This window comes from Leptodactylus fuscus, chromosome 10, assembly GCF_031893055.1.
Source record: "Leptodactylus fuscus isolate aLepFus1 chromosome 10, aLepFus1.hap2, whole genome shotgun sequence".
Lineage (NCBI taxonomy): Eukaryota > Metazoa > Chordata > Amphibia > Anura > Leptodactylidae > Leptodactylus > Leptodactylus fuscus.
The window spans coordinates 20,029,748-20,048,256 of record NC_134274.1 but is presented as its reverse complement, the minus strand read 5'-3'; the positions used below and the strand labels follow the sequence as shown (position 1 = coordinate 20,048,256).

The 18,509-nt window shown below is 44.8% G+C and overlaps 1 protein-coding gene and 1 pseudogene across 5 annotated transcripts in view; one reads left to right on the top strand and one right to left on the bottom strand.

Moving 5' to 3' along the window:
- Nucleotides 1–11,087, top strand: part of IDE (insulin degrading enzyme) — a 44,364-nt gene extending 33,277 nt beyond the window's left edge. For all 5 annotated transcript variants that reach the window (XM_075257823.1, XM_075257820.1, XM_075257819.1 and 2 more), the window contains exons 16-25: nucleotides 686–796; nucleotides 1,369–1,489; nucleotides 4,683–4,774; nucleotides 5,640–5,751; nucleotides 5,837–6,004; nucleotides 6,224–6,496; nucleotides 7,711–7,772; nucleotides 9,010–9,082; nucleotides 9,917–9,984; nucleotides 10,133–11,087. In XM_075257823.1, coding sequence (XP_075113924.1) covers nucleotides 686–796; nucleotides 1,369–1,489; nucleotides 4,683–4,774; nucleotides 5,640–5,751; nucleotides 5,837–6,004; nucleotides 6,224–6,496; nucleotides 7,711–7,772; nucleotides 9,010–9,082; nucleotides 9,917–9,984; nucleotides 10,133–10,222 — 1,170 coding nt within the window. In that variant the 3' untranslated portion in view covers nucleotides 10,223–11,087. The remainder of the gene's footprint in view (nucleotides 1–685; nucleotides 797–1,368; nucleotides 1,490–4,682; nucleotides 4,775–5,639; nucleotides 5,752–5,836; nucleotides 6,005–6,223; nucleotides 6,497–7,710; nucleotides 7,773–9,009; nucleotides 9,083–9,916; nucleotides 9,985–10,132) is intronic.
- Nucleotides 11,088–17,837: 6,750 nt separating this feature from the next.
- Nucleotides 17,838–18,068, bottom strand: LOC142183618 (U2 spliceosomal RNA; annotated as a pseudogene).
- Between the last annotated feature and the right edge of the window lie 441 nt (nucleotides 18,069–18,509).

Genomic DNA, 18,509 nt, shown 5'->3' with positions numbered 1-18,509 from the left:
GTTGGGTGCAGTGCAATATACTCGGTCCCTACACGCAGGAAGCCATTTTTTTTAGGCAGACCTAAGAATGCTTAATATGAAACCACTGGGGAAAGAAATCAAAATTTCTAAGAAGTGTTCCCCCAAAATAAGCTAATTGGTGTCCTGCAGATGGTGGGAAGTGTTCCCATATAGAAACCCAAGCACTAGCTCATGCCCTTAGAGATCAGTGTGATATCCATGTATTGTATGGTCTTGCTGCATCCTCCAGAACATGTGATATTTGGATACCCGTCTCTTAAGGGGGAGTTCACACGGAGTTACGTGCCGCGTGATGTGGCACGTAGACGCTGCGGGACCCTTTGCGGGCCGTACACGCTCCCATTGATTTCAATGAGAGCGGGGATCGTATGTGCCGCGCTAGTTTGCGGCCGTGCATTTATTCATTAACTCCGTGTGAACTCCCCCTAACTCAGAAAACCCCATGGTTAAATCCCCTGTTAGTACAGCGGGTGTTCTGGCTAGGTAACGGTCTGCCTATGGAAATGTTCCCTGAATGTAGGGGCCCAGATTAACTCCTCTCACCCCAAATGGCTGCTTCAGAACCACTGAAGGCTAGCACTGAAAGATGAAGAAATCTCTGCTAGTTTTTTTTTTTGATAATGTGTAGTTTTGGGGGTGTATTGAGATGTGCCCTGTTTTGCAGCTGGCGGTGAAGGGTTACAATGACAAACAGCCCATCCTGCTGAAGAAGATCATTGAGAAAATGGCCACCTTTGAAATAGATGAGAAACGGTTCAATATCATAAAAGAAGCGGTAAGTCTGTTCCCATATCTTGTATTATTTGCTTTATGTGTGTGTGTGTGTGTGTGTGTGTGTGTGTGTGTGTGTGGCCATACAGACACTTGGATTATACACTTTAGTAGTATATACTCCAAGGCGCAGTACACTTACCCCTTGGGGTATATCCAACTATTCCCAGGGATATATGCCACTGTGAGGTAATGGAATATAAACACAGTATTACTTTCCTGTCCTGACGCTGCTCCTCATGCTACTACGGCCTAGAGATGTCAGGCGGTGGCATGGATCACGTAATGTAGTGACGCGTTGGCTACGTGACTGCCTGGAGAGCATGGAGAGAATCCTCAGCAATCTTCTGAAGAGACCCTCAGAGTATTATTGTAGTTCATGTGTGACAAACTCCCCAAAATATCCCTGTTTAGCTGAACCCCAGAAAAATGCAGATTTGGCTGAACCAAATAAAGAATCAATATGTGCAGATTGTCTGCTTCTAAGGCTCTCCCTTCTGTAACCAGGCACCATTGTAAAATGACTTTTTAATGTCTGTGGTTGGGAAAATGATTGTTGTGTTTTTTGTTCTGCAGTACATGCGCTCCCTCAACAACTTCCGGGCAGAGCAGCCGCACCAACATGCCATGTATTACCTCAGGGTGCTGATGACTGAAGTGGCCTGGACCAAAGATGAACTTCGGGATGCCCTAGATGGTCAGAGAAATCAACCCCCCCCCCCCATAATTTTTTTTAATGAAAATTGAATCCATTGAGTTTAATAGACCAAGGCTTCCTGTGTAGAGTAGAGATCACTTCCTTGCAGTTACCACTGTATCACAGGGATTACAATGAAGGGTAACACCTGGATATAGAGAAGATCACACCATTCACTGTAGGGGAAAGATCACCTCCATGTACGATAACCTGGACACTGGTCACAGAAGACGCCCAGCACTCCAGGGTGCAGGAGGTATGTGTGCTGTCTGGTAGGGCTGAGAACAACCCTTGTTACCAGATCACAGCATTTTGGCATTTAGTGTATCCAAATTAATTCAGCCAATCAAATTAAGCTCTACTAGCCAAGGGGTGATAACACTTGTTTCTGTAGGGACAGGGTCTGAGTGCAGTATCTTACCCCCCACTTGACTAGTAGACACTACTTTGTATAAACACTATAAGGGCCTATATCTTTGGAATAGCTGAACAGATTTTGATAAAACAACAAAATGCGCAGGGTGACCGCATCGCTCAGGGTGGCTTTTCACACAGGTTCTCTTTAACCTGAAATGTCAGTTGTGCCCACACAGTGGGTTCTTAACTCCTCCAGTAAAAACTGTGTGCCATCTTGTCATGGTAGAGGTTTGATAAAGCATTCTTCTTGAAGGTGGGGATATATATGGCGGAGAACCTGTCGCTGCTGCCCTAGACTGTGAAGGTTGCATCCTCCTTCATCCTATAGTGTAGTCAATATGGGGTTTTGGGGTCCGGAGTATATCCTCCCAGATGTACATTTAGTGTTTCTCTTAATATTCCCGTTCTCCTCTCCCGCACTGTTCCCACACTCAATTTCCCATCCCGAAGTCATGTGGGTGACATACAGACTGCAGAGACATTGCGAGTAGTTCTGCTGTACTCGTTCAGCTATTGTACTCTGCGTAGTCCCGGCAGGGCTGGATTCAGAACGTGACTTCACGTATTTCGTAGATTGCACCCCGGCTGTTCTATTTCTGGATTTGTATAGGTTTTTTTCCCCCTTGTGTGTGCAGACAGGAGCACATTCCGTTATTCTTTTTCTAGAACATCACATTTCTATCTCGCTGCATTTCCTCCGCTTGGAGTCTTTTGTTTGGGCCACGGGTGATTATTTTTGCTGCTGCTCTAATAGACCATTTTCCAGTTGTATAATACTTCATTTGCCTTCCCAGCAGCCCTATAAATCATGTTCCCCGCTCTGCAGAGAGCGCAGCTTTATCTCCTTACACCACCTGAACGAGCGAAGCTATTTGCTCTGGAGCGTAAACACATGTGCCGGAAGATTGCCGAGCGTAAATGCAGAAAGTGGGTCAGAAGCGAGTGGATTATGAGCGCTGCCTCCGCTCATGTCATTTAATACAAAATGGAAACATTACTTGGTTTTAGATTTGTTTATTGCCTCCATACATCACCCAATTGCTCAGATAAAAAAGATGGTCATAGAAGCGAAAGCAATTTCCATACCCAGCTGCATTTCCGCCATTGGTTTCAGATACGATTCCTGCTCATGTCACCCGTTCATGGGGGAAAACCAAAGTTTTTGACCAGGAAAGAAAAAGAAAATGACTCATTAGATGGAATAAATATTAAGAAATGGCTCCAACTAAAATGTAAAGGGTTTTATATGGACGGCAACAACTGCAGTACCGATCGCTCAGGCGCATAAGCCATTGTAGCTATGTGAATGGTGATGGTCTATGTTTAGGGTAAGCAGTTAAGAAACACTTGGGTGTGGGGAAGGGGACTTACTGGGCTCTACCCCACTCCCAATCTGTGCACCCATCCCCAGGTATCTATGCACTCCAGCTTCCTCTAGGCTCCAGACTCCTCCATCTTCGCAAGTTTCTTTTTAATCCCATGAACCATCAGCACAGCATTACATAGACAGCTAGAGACTGTACTATGGCTACCTGCTGGTGGCAGTTTGCATTTATGTGGGAGCTTACTTTTTCTCATAGGAATGAATTGAACAGCGTTGATTGGCTAGTGTACAGCATTCGGCCAATCAACGCTGGTTCTGCCAGAGGCTCGTCTGTGAGGAGGCGGAGTCTACAATCGGACCACAATGGAGACTGCTGTACACTGGCCAACAACGCTGTTCAATTCATTCCTATGAGAAAAAGTAAGCTCCCTCGTAACAGCAAGCTGCCAGCTCTCCTGACTAGCAAGGAAGAGCCTTCTGCAAAACCAGTGTTGATTTGCTGCAGGCTCGTCTTTGCAAGCTGCCAACTCTCCCTGTACAGTATGTGATTTAGTGTGCAGCGGCTCGGAACCGAGGAAGACTGTACTGTATATGGTTCCGAGCCGCTGCACACTATATCACGTTGATTCGTTCCTTTGTGGCGTCGTATGGTACATGTTTCTGACTTACGTTGAAATTCGGTTTACAACGCTGTGTAAGAACGGATCAACGTCGTAAGTCGAGGACTACCTGTGTGTGTGTGTGTGTGTATATGTATATGTATATATATATATATATATATATATATATATATATATATATATATATATATATATATATATATATATATATATATTTATTTTTTTTTTTTTTTGCTGAACAGGGACACGGCATTTCGCTCCCATTTCTGATCTGTAGATCAAAGATTTGCACTAATGATTTTTCGCTCTGGTGTTGCTGACTGGTGGGGGTGACATAATTGGATTGAACAGAGAAAATTTGCTGCTCTCGGGCAGACCTCATAGATATCGGATTATCAACAGATCTAGCTGAAATTGATTTGCTTTGCCTGGCGATAGCCGATGTCTACAGACGGCATTAAAGTGGCCAGTAATGGCGTAGACTGCTCAGCGAGGGGAGATGACTACATATAGGTTTATTCTCTGTATTATTTGGTAAACGGCTGTTTTTATTCTCATTTTAGAGCTTGCTTAGATACGTCATGTAGCTAATGACTAATAACTTTATTACGGTGTAGTCGCTGGATTTAATCCTTCCTAATCCTCTCTGCTGTAATCTATAAAATGTGATTATTCCGACACGTTACACACTGACTTGTGTGTTATAACCGGTGGCCATTACAGCTTTGCTTGTATAAAAGGTTTACCTGATAATTCACTTTCTTCCCATAAAACCTGAGTAATGTGAATAGTGTATGAGCCTCTGTAATGACTGTGCTCTTGTCTCTCCCAGATGTTACCCTTCCTCGTCTCAAGGCCTTCATTCCTGAGCTGCTGTCCCGGTTGCACATTGAGGCCCTTCTCCATGGCAATATGACAAAGCAGGTTGGTTATTTACACTGTACGTGTATGGGGGGCTGTAACAGATGGAGTGATGGAGACCCCCACGTACGTCACAGCCAGGCCTGGTGTATGGTTTTATGTGGTGTGGCCCCGCTCCTTTGCTTATGGGGGTCATGAATGGATTTTCAGAGGGGTGTTAGCTGCTCCAAAGTTAATCAGCCATGTTAAAATACAGCCTATCTGACCCTTCTTTTTCCCCACATATACCAGTGAGGGAGGGTTCAAGGGGGCTCTCTGGGACTATTATATTGATCACCGATTGGATAGGACATCCAACACACCGAACCCCTTCCCCCCCTCATACAGATTGAAAGGGCTGTTCCTCATGACTACTTACCAAGCACAGCGCCGTACATTGTCCAGTGGCTCTACATGGTATTACAGCTCATTCACATCCTTTTGAATGGAATTGAGTTGTGGCATGGCCATGTGATCAATGGATGTGATGTCTCTGGCCTGAGAAGAGGAAGGGGAGCTCACCTCCGCTGATAGTAAGGGTCCAAGTTGTCATATATATTTTTTTTACCAATCTAATATTAATGGTTTTATCAGTCACCACTGGACACATGGCTGGAGAGTCCTGTGACAACCAGCAGGTTCAGCTGACCTCCCCTCTAATGCAGGGAACCTTTGGTAATCCAGCTGTTGGGAAACCACAACTCCCAGCATGCACACATGCTCTGCTGTTCTTGGAACCCCCCCAAAAAAATTCAGCATGCTGGGACTTGTAGTTTGAGGACCAAAGGCTGCTGACTCTTGCTCTAATGTGTATGGGTGCCTCCTACTGTCAATTTAGGAAAAAGAACTAGATTTTCAAGGCACTTATTTATTTTTTTCCCTTCTCCAGTCGGCATTGGGCATCATGCAGATGGTTGAGGACACTCTCATACAATATGCCCACACCAAACCCCTGCTGCCAAGTCAGCTGATCAGATACAGAGAAGTACAACTGCCTGACAGTAAGTCACGGTTCCCCCTCCACTTGGTGACTAGAGCGGCCGACGCTTGGTGGTTTGTTACAACCTGATTTCTTGTCCTTTCCAGGGGGCTGGTTTGTGTATCAGAAGCGGAATGAAGTTCACAATAACTGCGGTATCGAGATCTATTATCAGACAGACATGCAGAGTACATCAGAGAACATGCTGCTGGAGCTCTTCTGCCAGATCATTGAGGAGCCCTGCTTCAACACCCTGCGTACCAAGGAGCAGCTAGGTGAGCACCGCACAACCCCGACCTGTCACTGCCATATGGTCTTGCACATACCGTATCAAAAGGGCACATCTAGTTCTTGAGGAACATGGCTATGACTTGTCCAAGACCATGTGAACGATGACAGCACATACTGGGACATTATACATGACTAGCTGATGGAGGTTATGAGATTAAGGTGCTGTTCTCACCCTCTAAACTTGGTACTTTTGTGTTTTAAAGGCTATATTGTGTTCAGCGGCCCCCGCAGGGCGAATGGGATCCAAGGCCTGCGATTTATTATTCAGTCTGAGCGGCAACCTTATTACTTAGAGACCCGGGTGGAGGCCTTTTTGAAGACTACGGAGAAGATGGTGGAAGACATGAAAGATGAGGCTTTCCAGAAACACATCCAAGCCCTTGCGCTTCGGCGTCTGGACAAGCCAAAGAAGCTGGTGGCTGAATGTGCAAAATACTGGGGGGAAATAATCTCTCAACAGTATCAATTTGATAGAGGTGAGAGGGGGCGCCAGTGATGTAGATATACTCAGTACCGGCTATCCTGTATTAATGCTGCACCTGTATGTCATGGGTTAACTCCTCTGAGCCACTTGTCATTGTTCAGTGCCCATCAGATTTCTCCTTTTATTAGTAGTGATGTATATATGGTATCAAAGAGGGGAGTGGTAGCCCAGCAGCCATATGCTTTGTCTCTCAGGGCGATCCTAAACCAGAGCGGATCCTGTTGTGTTTAACATGGCCAAGACCTGTATCACATACTTGGGTTTTCCATAACTGATATTGATTACTGTGGCCTGTTCAATATCAAGCACAGCGCCATTCATTGTCTTGTGGCTGTCCGTGGTATTGCATTCTTTTGAATGAGAGTGAGCTGCAGCACGGCCATGTGACCAACAGATGTGATGTCATCGGCCTGAGAAGAGGAAACGAATCTCAATATCCTAGTCCCAGAAAACCACCCTATGGCCGGGGCCCCATGGGCTAGCAAATCGCTGCATTTTACAATAAGTGTAAAGTGGACAGGGTTCTAGCGAATCCCATGCCCACTTTGCAGTAAAAACTGCGGTGGAAATCGCAGCATGTCAATTATATCTAACCGCCGTCGGTTTCCCCATAGATATAATTGGTACAGAAAGTCCACGGAGGAAAACTCTGCAAACTTTCTATTTAAAGCGGTGTGGGAAGAACTGCAATGCGTTGATGCCGTTTTCCTGCAGCGCTTTTTGGCTGTGGTACATCCCGTGGGGCCTTAACCCTTAAGTACTATCATGTTGTCTATCATACACCACTATCATACACACATCATTACAATAGACACCATGATAGTACTTAAGGGTTAAATGGTCATTCTATGCAGTTCCATCCTATGCAAATGAATGGGACCTAGCTGCAATACCAAGCACAGCCACTATATAGTGTACGGCACTACAGCCATGAATATCTTTGGCCTAGAATACCCCTTTAAATGATTGGGCATCCATTGTTTTCAGTTCCCTGCCTTTACCCAAGGCCTATATGTGTTTGTAGGCTATACGAGGAGGGATCCTATAAAGCAGATGCTCTCTGTAATGGTAACAAAGTATTGCTGTGTCCTGAAGTGCCATTATTAAAAAGAAAACCAGATTTGCGTCGCTCTGTATAATTCATGTATCTGCCTGCGGTGTAGTGTGCCCGTCTCCAGTGAAATGCTTCTTGTTTTGTCTCTGCAGATAATGTTGAAGTGGCGTTTCTAAAAACCCTGGTCAAGAATGATATCATCAAATTTTACAAGGTAGCCTAAGATTGATCTTGTGCCTAATGTTATCGATTGTGACGGAAAAAAAAAAAAATTCCCTAGTCTCATTACTTATTAAATATTGCAGTGGAGAGCAAGCTGTGCGCTTTGTGCCATCGCGCTCCTCCTCTCAGTGTGAAACCCAGGGAGTGGAAACGATAAGATACTTGTCTTGTGTATACGGCAGATGTTCTGGAGCTCTCCAGTCTGAGCACTCCTGATCCTTGTCGTAGGTCCAATAACTCAGGATTGTGGCTGGGCTGGAGGCTCGCGTGACTGCTGAGACTAGTCACTGGCTGCAGGGGTTGCTTAAGAGGGACTGGTGACGTCAATCACCTATATCGCCATTCCTGACCGGCGACCATTTGACGACCCTGATCAGTCTCGGTAGTCACTAGTATCCCTCCAGTTCTGTCAAAACCCAGAACAGCCGCTAAACAGGAATGGGACTGTACAACTGAGCTCCAGGGAAAGAAAAAAGAGGGTAATAGTTGTATGGTGTGTTACAATTACGTCTCTAGCGCCTATGTAGAAATATGTCTCTATGGTAATACACTACACACTGTGTAGTGGCCAGACATGATACTGCAGTACCTCCGTTCCACCACTACACACAGAACAGTGCTGTCTGCTTCCTGCTCTATTCTCTGAGGCGTTCTCAGCAGCTAATACAAACAGATGGGGGTGTCAGGTGTCAGACTCCACCAATCTGATATCGGTGTCCTATCTTTAGGATAGATCAGAAATCTTTTTAGCTTTGGGAGGTAAAACCCCTTAAAGAGGATACCTGAAAAACTTTGTATTTCTTTCAGTAACTTCCTGAAGTAGTTTCCTGGACGCTCAGTCTGAAATCTGTATCACAGTAACTTCTCTTGACTGTCACGCCACGACTGGCCCTCTGTGGAGCGGTCACTGCCGTACGTCAGTAATAATGGATGTTCTATCTTTGTATATTACAATGCGGCTGGTTCTCGCTGCGAGAGTCGTTTCCTGGCAACCTGATTTACATGGACTCGCACTAGGGAATTAATTTTGTGACTAATCTTAGCTACCAGCAAACTACATGTCATTGTATACAACCCCCCCCCCCCCCTCAAGGTCACAGAAGTAAATGGATTAAGTACGCCTACAACTACTTAGCAAACCTTGCCGTACTGTCACACACCAACAGGACCCGAAACCTTATTACATCTCAAAACTTCTTATACTAAGTGTAGCTGCTTGTATTTTTCAGGAATTATTAGATGTGGAAGCTTCGAGAAGGCATAAAGTGTCTGTGCACGTGCTCGCCCGAGAGATGGACGAAAGTGAGTATTGCCTTAGCTGTGTCTACGTAACCCATGTGCAGCAGCCCCTCCTTATTCCAAGTATCCAACGTGCTGCATACACTAGCCCAGGGATAGGGAACGTACGGCTCTACAGCTGTTGCAAAACTACAACTCCCAGCATGCATACTGGCTCTGCTGTTCTTGGAACTCCCATGGAAGTGAATGGAGCATGCTGGGAGTTGTAGTTTCACAGCAGCTGGAGAGCCGAAGGTTCCCTACCCCTGCACTAGCCCATCCGTATGGACGGTACATCACATGGGATGCTGGTAGCCGCTAACAATGGCTGCCTTGTGACCTGCCATACTGGTGAAGACAAGTAATCCTATGCCTACATGGACACGACCCCTAAGGATGGTCCAGCACACTCTTGCTAGTGCTAGGCTCATGTGTCCAACCATTGTCTCACTTCTTGCCTCTTGCGGTCTGGACCTACAGTTCCTTCCATTACATGACGATCGCTTGCTCCTGTTCGGACCAATGGGTCGCTCTGCAACCTTCCTGTGCTGTAAGGGCTTCCCTAAATATAGTAAAGTCAGTCCTCATGGGACAGGTGAACTAGCTGTGAATACTGGAGAGGAGGTGCAGTGACTGTATGTGGTTTCGTTGGCTTTCTGTACAACACTACGGTGCTGACCATTTGCCATCTTGATCCTTCCTCCTCATGCAGTTTACATCATCCAGTGTAAATAAGCGCCTATCCTCATCAGACCATTGCCCTACAATGTAAAATGGCCAGAACTTCAGGAGTTTTAAGCCAATGTATTAGTATACAAAATGCCATTTTCTAACCTTGTCCTTTGTGCTCTTTTCCAGGCACAGTCATCCAGGATTTCCCTAGTCAGAATGATGTCAATCTCGCCCCAGCCCCGGCTCTTCCTCAGGTACAATCCCGTGTTGTCACTTTTATTATACTTTAGTTCAGTTTTACAACCCCATGATTATAATGGCTAAAGTCCAGCGGGGTTATAGTCATGTCCAGTCATTGAATCCTTGTATTATACTGTAGTTTCCACTTTCTTCTCCCCGCAGCCCGCTGTCATCAGTGACGTTACAGAGTTTAAGAGGAGTCTACCTCTCTTCCCAGTCAAGCCACACAACGTCATGGCTGCAAAACTCTAATGCAAAGCCAAGGCAGGAAGACCCGGAAAAGCGTCACAGCATGAAGTTTTCCTTGGGGTTTCAGAATGTGTTAACCTTGTGATGACAATAGTAGGATTTTGCTGATAGACCTTACAGAAATGATCTAGTATAAATCTAATAGGTTATTTTTTAATTGTGGCGCGTCGGAAACCATCCGGCTGCGTCCTGTAAGAAATGAAACCTGTAATGATTATTTTTATCAATGTGTGTGCGTGTGTATATATAGATATACAGTATATATAAAGCATTGCGGTGCATAGAGTTCTTACAAAGGGGTCCCACTGTTGAATAGAGGACATAATGGGCAAGACTTTTTTTGGAGTGACAGCGTTTACAGTCATGGATTTTTTTAATTTTTTTTTTTAAGGTTACAGCTTTGGTTGTATCACCACGTCTGCATTTACTCTTAGGCAGGTATTCTACTTTGCATGGTCCGTCATCTTATCCAGTTTCTTTACCGATAGAAGGACATGGCGGTATTCGAGGTCACATGATTCTAGGGTGCACATATTTCTAACTGGGATGTTAAAGATACTGCCATTAATCCATCCGTCTGTCCTCATTCAACTCCTACCAAGAATCAAGTCTATGTCCCTGTATGTAACAGTGGGGTGAGCTGGCTCATATATATATATATATATATACTAAGCATGATGGGAGAGAATCCTATAAGCATCTTAAAGGGGTTTTCTAGAAACTTTAATAGCCTACCCTTAGGATAGGTCATCAGTAGAAGATCTGTGCAGGGCCTTGTGTCTGGGAGAGACCCCCGTGGCTCCGCTGTATGACGAGGCAGGGCAGCTCCCTTCTGTATTACAGCCCATGTGATGTGAAGTTCATCGGTCATGTGTAATTGAATATTATTCAATGGCTGAATAGTATAGCATGTATTTTGGTGTAAAATCCAAATGCCAAAAAAAAAAAAAAAAAAAGTGGTGGTCTTGCTGCAGGAATTTTTTTCCCCAATTATTATTGAGGGGGGACAACGTCAGTTTTTGAAACTCCTATGCTTTTAAGAGATTTGGGCACAATAGGCAAGTCTCCGTTCTGTCTACGTCCTGCTTTTAGCCCTCATCTACATCACGTCCTGATTTTAGAATCCAACAAGCGACTTTATTGAATTATGTATCAGTTTTATTTATTTCACTTTTTTTTTTACATTTTAATTCCTTTAATCTTTTTGTCTCAGGGTTCCTCTGGTTTATCGCCCACATAGACCTTATAAATAAAACTTTTATTTAAGATGATGGTTTTATTCTTTACAATATTGTGACTTAAATAATGAGTAACTTCTTAAAGACGACTTTTCATGCCAATTCACTGCACCCTGCGGTAGGTGGCGCTCAGCCGATACTGGTACAATTGTAACTTTTTTTTATTTTTCTCCTGTAGCCCGCACCGTTACATTTTAGCGCATCGTGCTGTCAGGTGGGCGTTCTTTGGCTGGAGCTGACACACAGGGACCGCCCACCTGACAACATGGCTGTGCTGAAGGTAACAAGTGATTACTCTGAAATGGTGGGGGCTACAGAGAAAATTCCAACCGTAGAAGATGTGGAGTCTCGCCTATAGAAGGATGCAAAGTGTGGGAGATGATGGAGGGGGTGAAAAGTGCTCTTTAAAGTAGTAACAAAACAATAAAACTTGGGAATTTAACATGGTGTCCTTCTAGGTTTAAAGTTTGGATTAATATCCCAAGACTGAAAATGGTCAGTGCTGGTTCTGGTAGCAATGGAGAGAGGTTTCAGATACAGCAACCTGCCTCTCAGCTGTTACCTGTATTCTAGACCTTGCCACATCCATTTGCTCCAAATCAAAGATGGAGAGAACTGGTCCATCCACTCCTGGTGCCTGCTCCTTCTTGAGAATACTTGTTGGTTATTTAAAGAAGCCAAGAACAAACACCTATAGCAGTGTTCCTTGTATGTACGCTGGAAGAACTTGTTTCATGAAGACGCCCCCTTTCTACATGCACTATTGAACTATACGGACATCATGAAGGTGCTGGCCGCCATCTTGGCACTTCACTTTATGAGCCACAGTAGACAAATAGAATCTATTGCTGAGCATACCCATTTCTGTAGTACATGGTCGGCCATTATTTGAAGGGCAGGCATGTAATATTCACCCTATTATTTGGTTCCTTTCATCCATACATCACCCCATTCTATGTCGTCATCTGTCCAGATCTCTAACATCCCAGGTTGTAGTACAGTTTGGTGCTACCATATATGTGTCCTGACCAAGTAGCCCATGACCTATGCACAGATGTCCGGATTTTGGCGCAGACTGCCTTGTATAACATTACTCTGTGCAGAGCCTTACTAGACCTTGGTGCTGCCTTACTAGTTCTTTAGCAATCTTTTGACTGTTCTTCATGTACCACTTGGTTGGTAAGTCAGAATTGTAAAATGCTATGCAAAATACAACCCCTTACTAGTCAGCGACTAGTCTTGTTCTTCAAGAGGGGACTGAACACAAATGTTATGTATTATTGTCTTCTGTTTTACCTACTTGCTTGTTTTATTGGGATGACCATGCATTGCTCTTAGGGGGGGATGGGAATGGAAATACCTATAGACAAAAGTCAAAGCTGATAAGTCGTCCATGGCATAGCACAATTAATTTTTGGAAGTTCAGTGGCTTGACTACATCTAATAAATGACCCTCTTTACTAAATTGTACCCTCAAGGGTTAAAGCTGTGTAAATCACTCACCATTGGCATACTTGGTTATACAACTGTCCACAACTAGAAGAGGATCTGCATTTCATTTTTTCCAAAAACTGGCACCACATCTGGCCATAGGCTGTGTCCTTAGCTCTAGTAACTTAGAGACAAGCTGCAATACCAGACACAACCTGCAGACGTGTGGCACTGTGTTTTGGGGTTTTTTGGGTGGGGGTGGAAGATTATTTAACCTTTTTCAATCTTGGACCTAATCCTCTTCTTATTGCTTAGATTTTGTCCTGAAATCTTTGCTATAGTTATTATAGCAAAGATGGTGAACTGAGTCCCATTGGGTGCTGCATGTCATGGAATGGCTCTAAAGTATCAAGTGGATCATAGCACTTTTTTTTAGATCTGGATTGTAAAGAGAAAAAAAAAATCTGAATAAAATATGAGGCATATGAGACCCTGTGCAATTCTAAGGGCCCTATTACAGCTCCATACAATACACAGGCTTTAAAGGGAGTGGTCACCAGAGCCCAGCATATCACCCCCAGCCCCGCTGATAGATGGGTTAGGTTGCCCTGAGTTATGGTACTCCTCCTCCCCCCCCCCCTGAGAATTGTGGCCTCTGTTACCAAGATATTGCTGTTTTTATCACTTCAGAGAATCTAAAGCACTGAGCGCTCCAAAGAGCTCATTTGCATATTGACAAAAATAGAGGCCGCGATTCACAAAGGGGACACACTTGAACCAGGTGACCCTTGAATCATGGCAACACTCTTGTTGCTCAAAAGCTAGTTTACATGTGATGTCTCTGCACAGGAGGCACAAGGGGAAAACCCCTGTTTGGTTCAGGTGTCACTAACCCTATCTCTCTGCTGGATGAGTTCTGATGACACTCCCTTTAAGGACTGTCCTATATGTAACTCTATGTAGCGGTGGAGGCCACGGCCTGGTCTAGTCAGCAAGTATCACTTCTGTAGTGAGCTAGGTCTTGAATGCATGAATGATACGGCGCCTGATGCTGATCCCTGGCTTGGTAAGGTTAGTCCTAGATGTGATGTCATGCTGTCAGATAACTTGGCTGTATTTTATATGCAATTTTTATTTTATTTTTTGTTACCATTATAATGGACTCCGTAAAGGAAATCCATAGCTGCAGTCTACTACAAGCAATACCAGACTACCTAGAGCACTTACTGACGGCTGCAGCATTTGTAGATGGCCCTTTGTGTTCTGTCTGTGTGACACGTTGGACTGCTGGGGCCGAGTTGTCTCATGTTGGTACAATAACAGTTGTTTACAATGAATAAAATGACATTTATCATCGGTGTTGTTGGTGTGTAATGGTCTAGTACTGGGGCAGAAAACCCTAAACCTACAAGTGTGGTGTCTGGAAGAAGAAAACCATCGCTTCTGACATGACTTCTCTTGTTCTTGTAGTTCTATACAGGAGCGTAGAGAGGCCATCCCAAAATGGCCGCCGGCCAGCTCCTGTATAGAACTGCAAGAGTGGCTACCCCAAAATGGCCGACGGCCATTTTTGGGTAGCCACTCTTGCAGTTCTATACAGGAGACTGCGGCCATTTTGGGGTGGCCTCTCTATGCTCCTGTATAGAACTACAAGAACAAGAGAAGCCAGAAGAGGCGGAGTTGCTGCAGAAGAAGGAGGCGGCACAGGAAAGAGCTCTGGGCAGCAATGGGGACGCGCTCATCGGCCTTTCAGCACTGGGGCCCGCCCTCATTGCTGCAGAGAGCTCATTTGCATACCGGTTAAAGCCGGTATTTCTACGGAACGGCGCGGTGGAGACCACGTCTAAAGGTAGGAGACGAATAGCCTTTCTTAAGGCTATTCTGACGTGGTAATTAGAAAAAAAAAGTAGTTTAATGGTAGAATCCCTTTAAAGGGGTGCATACTAATGTTTCTTTAGCTTAAATTTGTGTTTCTGTCCATATTAATGTAGAGGAAAGAAGGTTTCGAAGTATTTTTCCACTTTCATAGAGGTTGTATTGAGTTTGGAGTGTCTACTTGATAGGCTGTGATAGTGGGGTAATACAGTGACTTGGGTGTGTTAGATGCCCCCAGACATGCTTCCCCTGCTGTCCCAGTTGCATTCCAGAGGTGTTGGCATCATTTCCTGAGGTGTGATAGTGGACTTGGTGACTCCAATGGGTTGAATTTGGATTTCCCTGAAATGAAGCATTTTTTCCCAATAGACTATAATGGGATTCAATATTCGATCGAATAGTCAACTATTGAGGTTCTACTCGAATTGAATTTTGAATAGTCGAATATTTTACTACTCGCTCATCTCTAATATCTATACCTAAATCTATCTATCTATCTATCTATGTAAATTTCCAGGCAATTTCTTCATTAACATTCCCATTACTGAGCTGACGTCACAGTGCTAATGTCCCGGCAGCCGAGTCTACAAGGCTTTGCTATTTTTCACTAGGGCCCTGAGTACTGGGAGACTCCTGGGATATACTGGGTGAGATAACATGTCTGGCAGTCTATACGTCATGGCAGGGTTACAACTGCCCAGAAGGCTATAGTATCTGAGTGCTCCAGAAGTGGATAAAGGTCTAGAGCTGCTCCGTCTAGTCCAACAGCCGTAATCCCTGTGATCAGCAATCTCTGCTACCCATTACCATCTGGTGAGCAGGATGATGGCTATCGAGGGGCAGACTGAAGGTAGAAGCCCATGGTTCTGGTGCTGAGATGCCTTCTTTTCTGACATGACCCGCCCACCTAACTTCTTATCCAATCAAAAGTGCCTCATTTGCATAAATTACCCAGAATGCATTGCAGGAACTCGCCCTAAGTTGAATGAATAGCGGAAACAATAAATTAAATGAAGGAAAATGACTTAGAATCTGGAAATTTGATCTGATCTGGAAGAGTGGGCGGAGCTTATCTGGAGAGTAGAATCTGGGCCTGGCTGGCCGTCCGGCCGGTGCCAGGGAAGAAAAATCTGTTGAGGCAATTTTTTTTTTCACTTTTCATTTTGGAGCATCAACCTCCAGCCACCATACAGCACGGCCGCAACAATTACATGCAGAGAAATGGTCATTGTCAGCCGGCCATGCAAACACACGGATAACATACAAACTCCTTCAAGGCGTACTTGGCAGGTTTTGAACCAAACCCAGTACACCAGCACTGCAAGGCCACCGTGCTGCAACAGCTACAGGCAAGGCCCCACAGCGCTCACGAGTGCAGAATACACTCTATGTCTAATGTGCGGCGTCTTCACAGGGACCAGCTCAGAGCAACATTCATTTAACTTAAGGAGAATCTCAGGCAAAGCATTGTGGGAATTTATGCAAATTAGAACAGCTGAAATTATATGAAACAAAGGAGGGGGAGGAGCAGCATGAAGCTGGGGCCAGTGATTATAACACACCCTTCTCATGCTAATCAGTACAAAGAGGATCATCTTAAAAGAACACTTGGTTTTCTTTTCTTACTGTTGGAGCTGTTGCAAGTCAGACAACTTGGAAAACACATAATCATTTTCTGAACTGATCAACTCAGGAAGTCACAACAACCTCCAAGTCAACCAACAAAACAAGCAACTTGCAAAAGAGCAAAGCAAGACCATCCGCTTCGTATATGGACAACTTCTGAGCGCCCTCTATTTAAACTAAGGAGAGCTCAAGACAATGCATCATGGGAAAATTTGCATATTTGAAGGGGGCGGTGCATGTGTGTATAGATATAGAAAATTTAATAATTTAATTTAAAAATGTAATTTAATAATAATACATTACAACTCTATGGCGCTTGCAGTAGGCAGATTTTTATGTAATCAATTTCCAAATGAAAAGGGAATACATACATGCAAGGAAGCAAGCACTCCCTTCTAGCCACCCTGAAGAAAGTGGAATCTCTGGGCCGTGCTTTGGGTCAGGGTTGATTTACTTTCATTTACAAAAAACAAACAGAGGAAAGTGCGACCGCAGCCCCCCACTACCACAAATTCTGCAGTTGAGTTTCCCTTGTATTCAGGAGAAATCACAGGAGCCAATCCATCAAAAGTGCAACGATTAGATCTCTGTGCAGAATGCCATGATCTAAGGCGCTACATATAGGGTGACCCAGAGTCAAAAAAGAAAAGGGGGGAGGGGAGGAAGTGTTAAGTATGGCAGTAAGGAGAGGAAAGAGCATGGAGGCTATGTGCCTGGTCTATCCAGAGGTGTCCCCAGATAACATTGTTTCAGAACTGTCACTGCTGAGTCTCAATTATTACACTTAAAAACAGCCCTGGGCTTCTACCAGGAAGCAACCATGGGCCACACTTAGTGGCAGCCCTGGGCCTCTACCGGCAAGAAGCCATAAGCCTCAGGAATGTAGAATACACTCTGCATAAAAGAAGCCGCATCCTCACAGGGACAACCTCAGAGCAACATTCATTGAACTTAAGGAGAAACTCAGGCAGTGCATTATGGGAATTTATGTAAATCTAAAGGGCTGAAGGTGTTTCTATTATAATCTTATTACTGAGGAGGAGCCTCACATAAGTCCTCCCAGGTCGTCTCACCACTTATAGTGCACCATGGAGCAAGGCCCAATGACTCCATCAGCCTTCCTGTGCTTAAGTTTCTTAACTTTACTTCTGTCCATGCTCAAGCATTTACACAAGTGACTAACTCAGTTTATGAGTAAACCCAGTTGTCTAGCACTGCGTTCCTCTTTTTTTTTTTTTGGAGTGGGTGCTCAAAAAGGTGTGTACATGTGCCACGCAATGTGCCTAGTTCAGTGGGTTTCCCCACGCCCAGTGAGCTAAGGAACCTCGGGGTCCACTCAGCCCCCGAGGCACAACACAACACAAGAGGCCTTCGAGCGCTCCCCGACCCTCCAGCCAAGATCCATGGCACTGAGGTGCCAAGTGGTCGTGTTGCCAGCGTCAGCAGTGTTCTGTCGGTCCCCTACAGTGGTAGCGACGCAATACCACTGGCGGAACCGATTACTAACTGCATCCCTCAGCAACATGCCCAAAGTGGTTCTCACGTTCCCATCTCCACAGATTTCGGTCTACTCCTGCATGGTGGGCCCTAGTTCAGCACCTCCAGCAGTTTCATGTACTTTCTGCTTCTGATAAGAACAGATACTACACTTGATCTTAGCCAAAAGGCCAAGAACGTACTGAATGTCCATCACCATAAGGAATTGGCTCCCAACTCCTCCTGATCTCTGAACCAAGAGGCTATGAACCTCACACATGGGTGCCTTCAGTGGGAAATCTATTTAACCAAAGGAGAGTTAAAGGCAATGCACCATGGGAAAGTATGTAAATGTGATGGGGGTGACAGTCTGTCTGTTACATTCATGTTGCAAAAGTCTGTGCTGATCTCAGTTCCATCCTAGAGATGGGGGAGGAGTAGTGCAGCACATTAGGTGAAGGATACACGGCAACTTTGGCCACAACTCCTGTTGTGTGACAATGAAGTGACATATTGCTCTGCAACTTCTTCACTATTGTAAGTGAATCGAGTCACACTGTGACCCAAAGGGAGCTAGAACTACCAAAATATCCATCAGTGTTCCTTCTTTTTGTGATTAGCTGTTGCAGCGCCCCTGGGGTTAC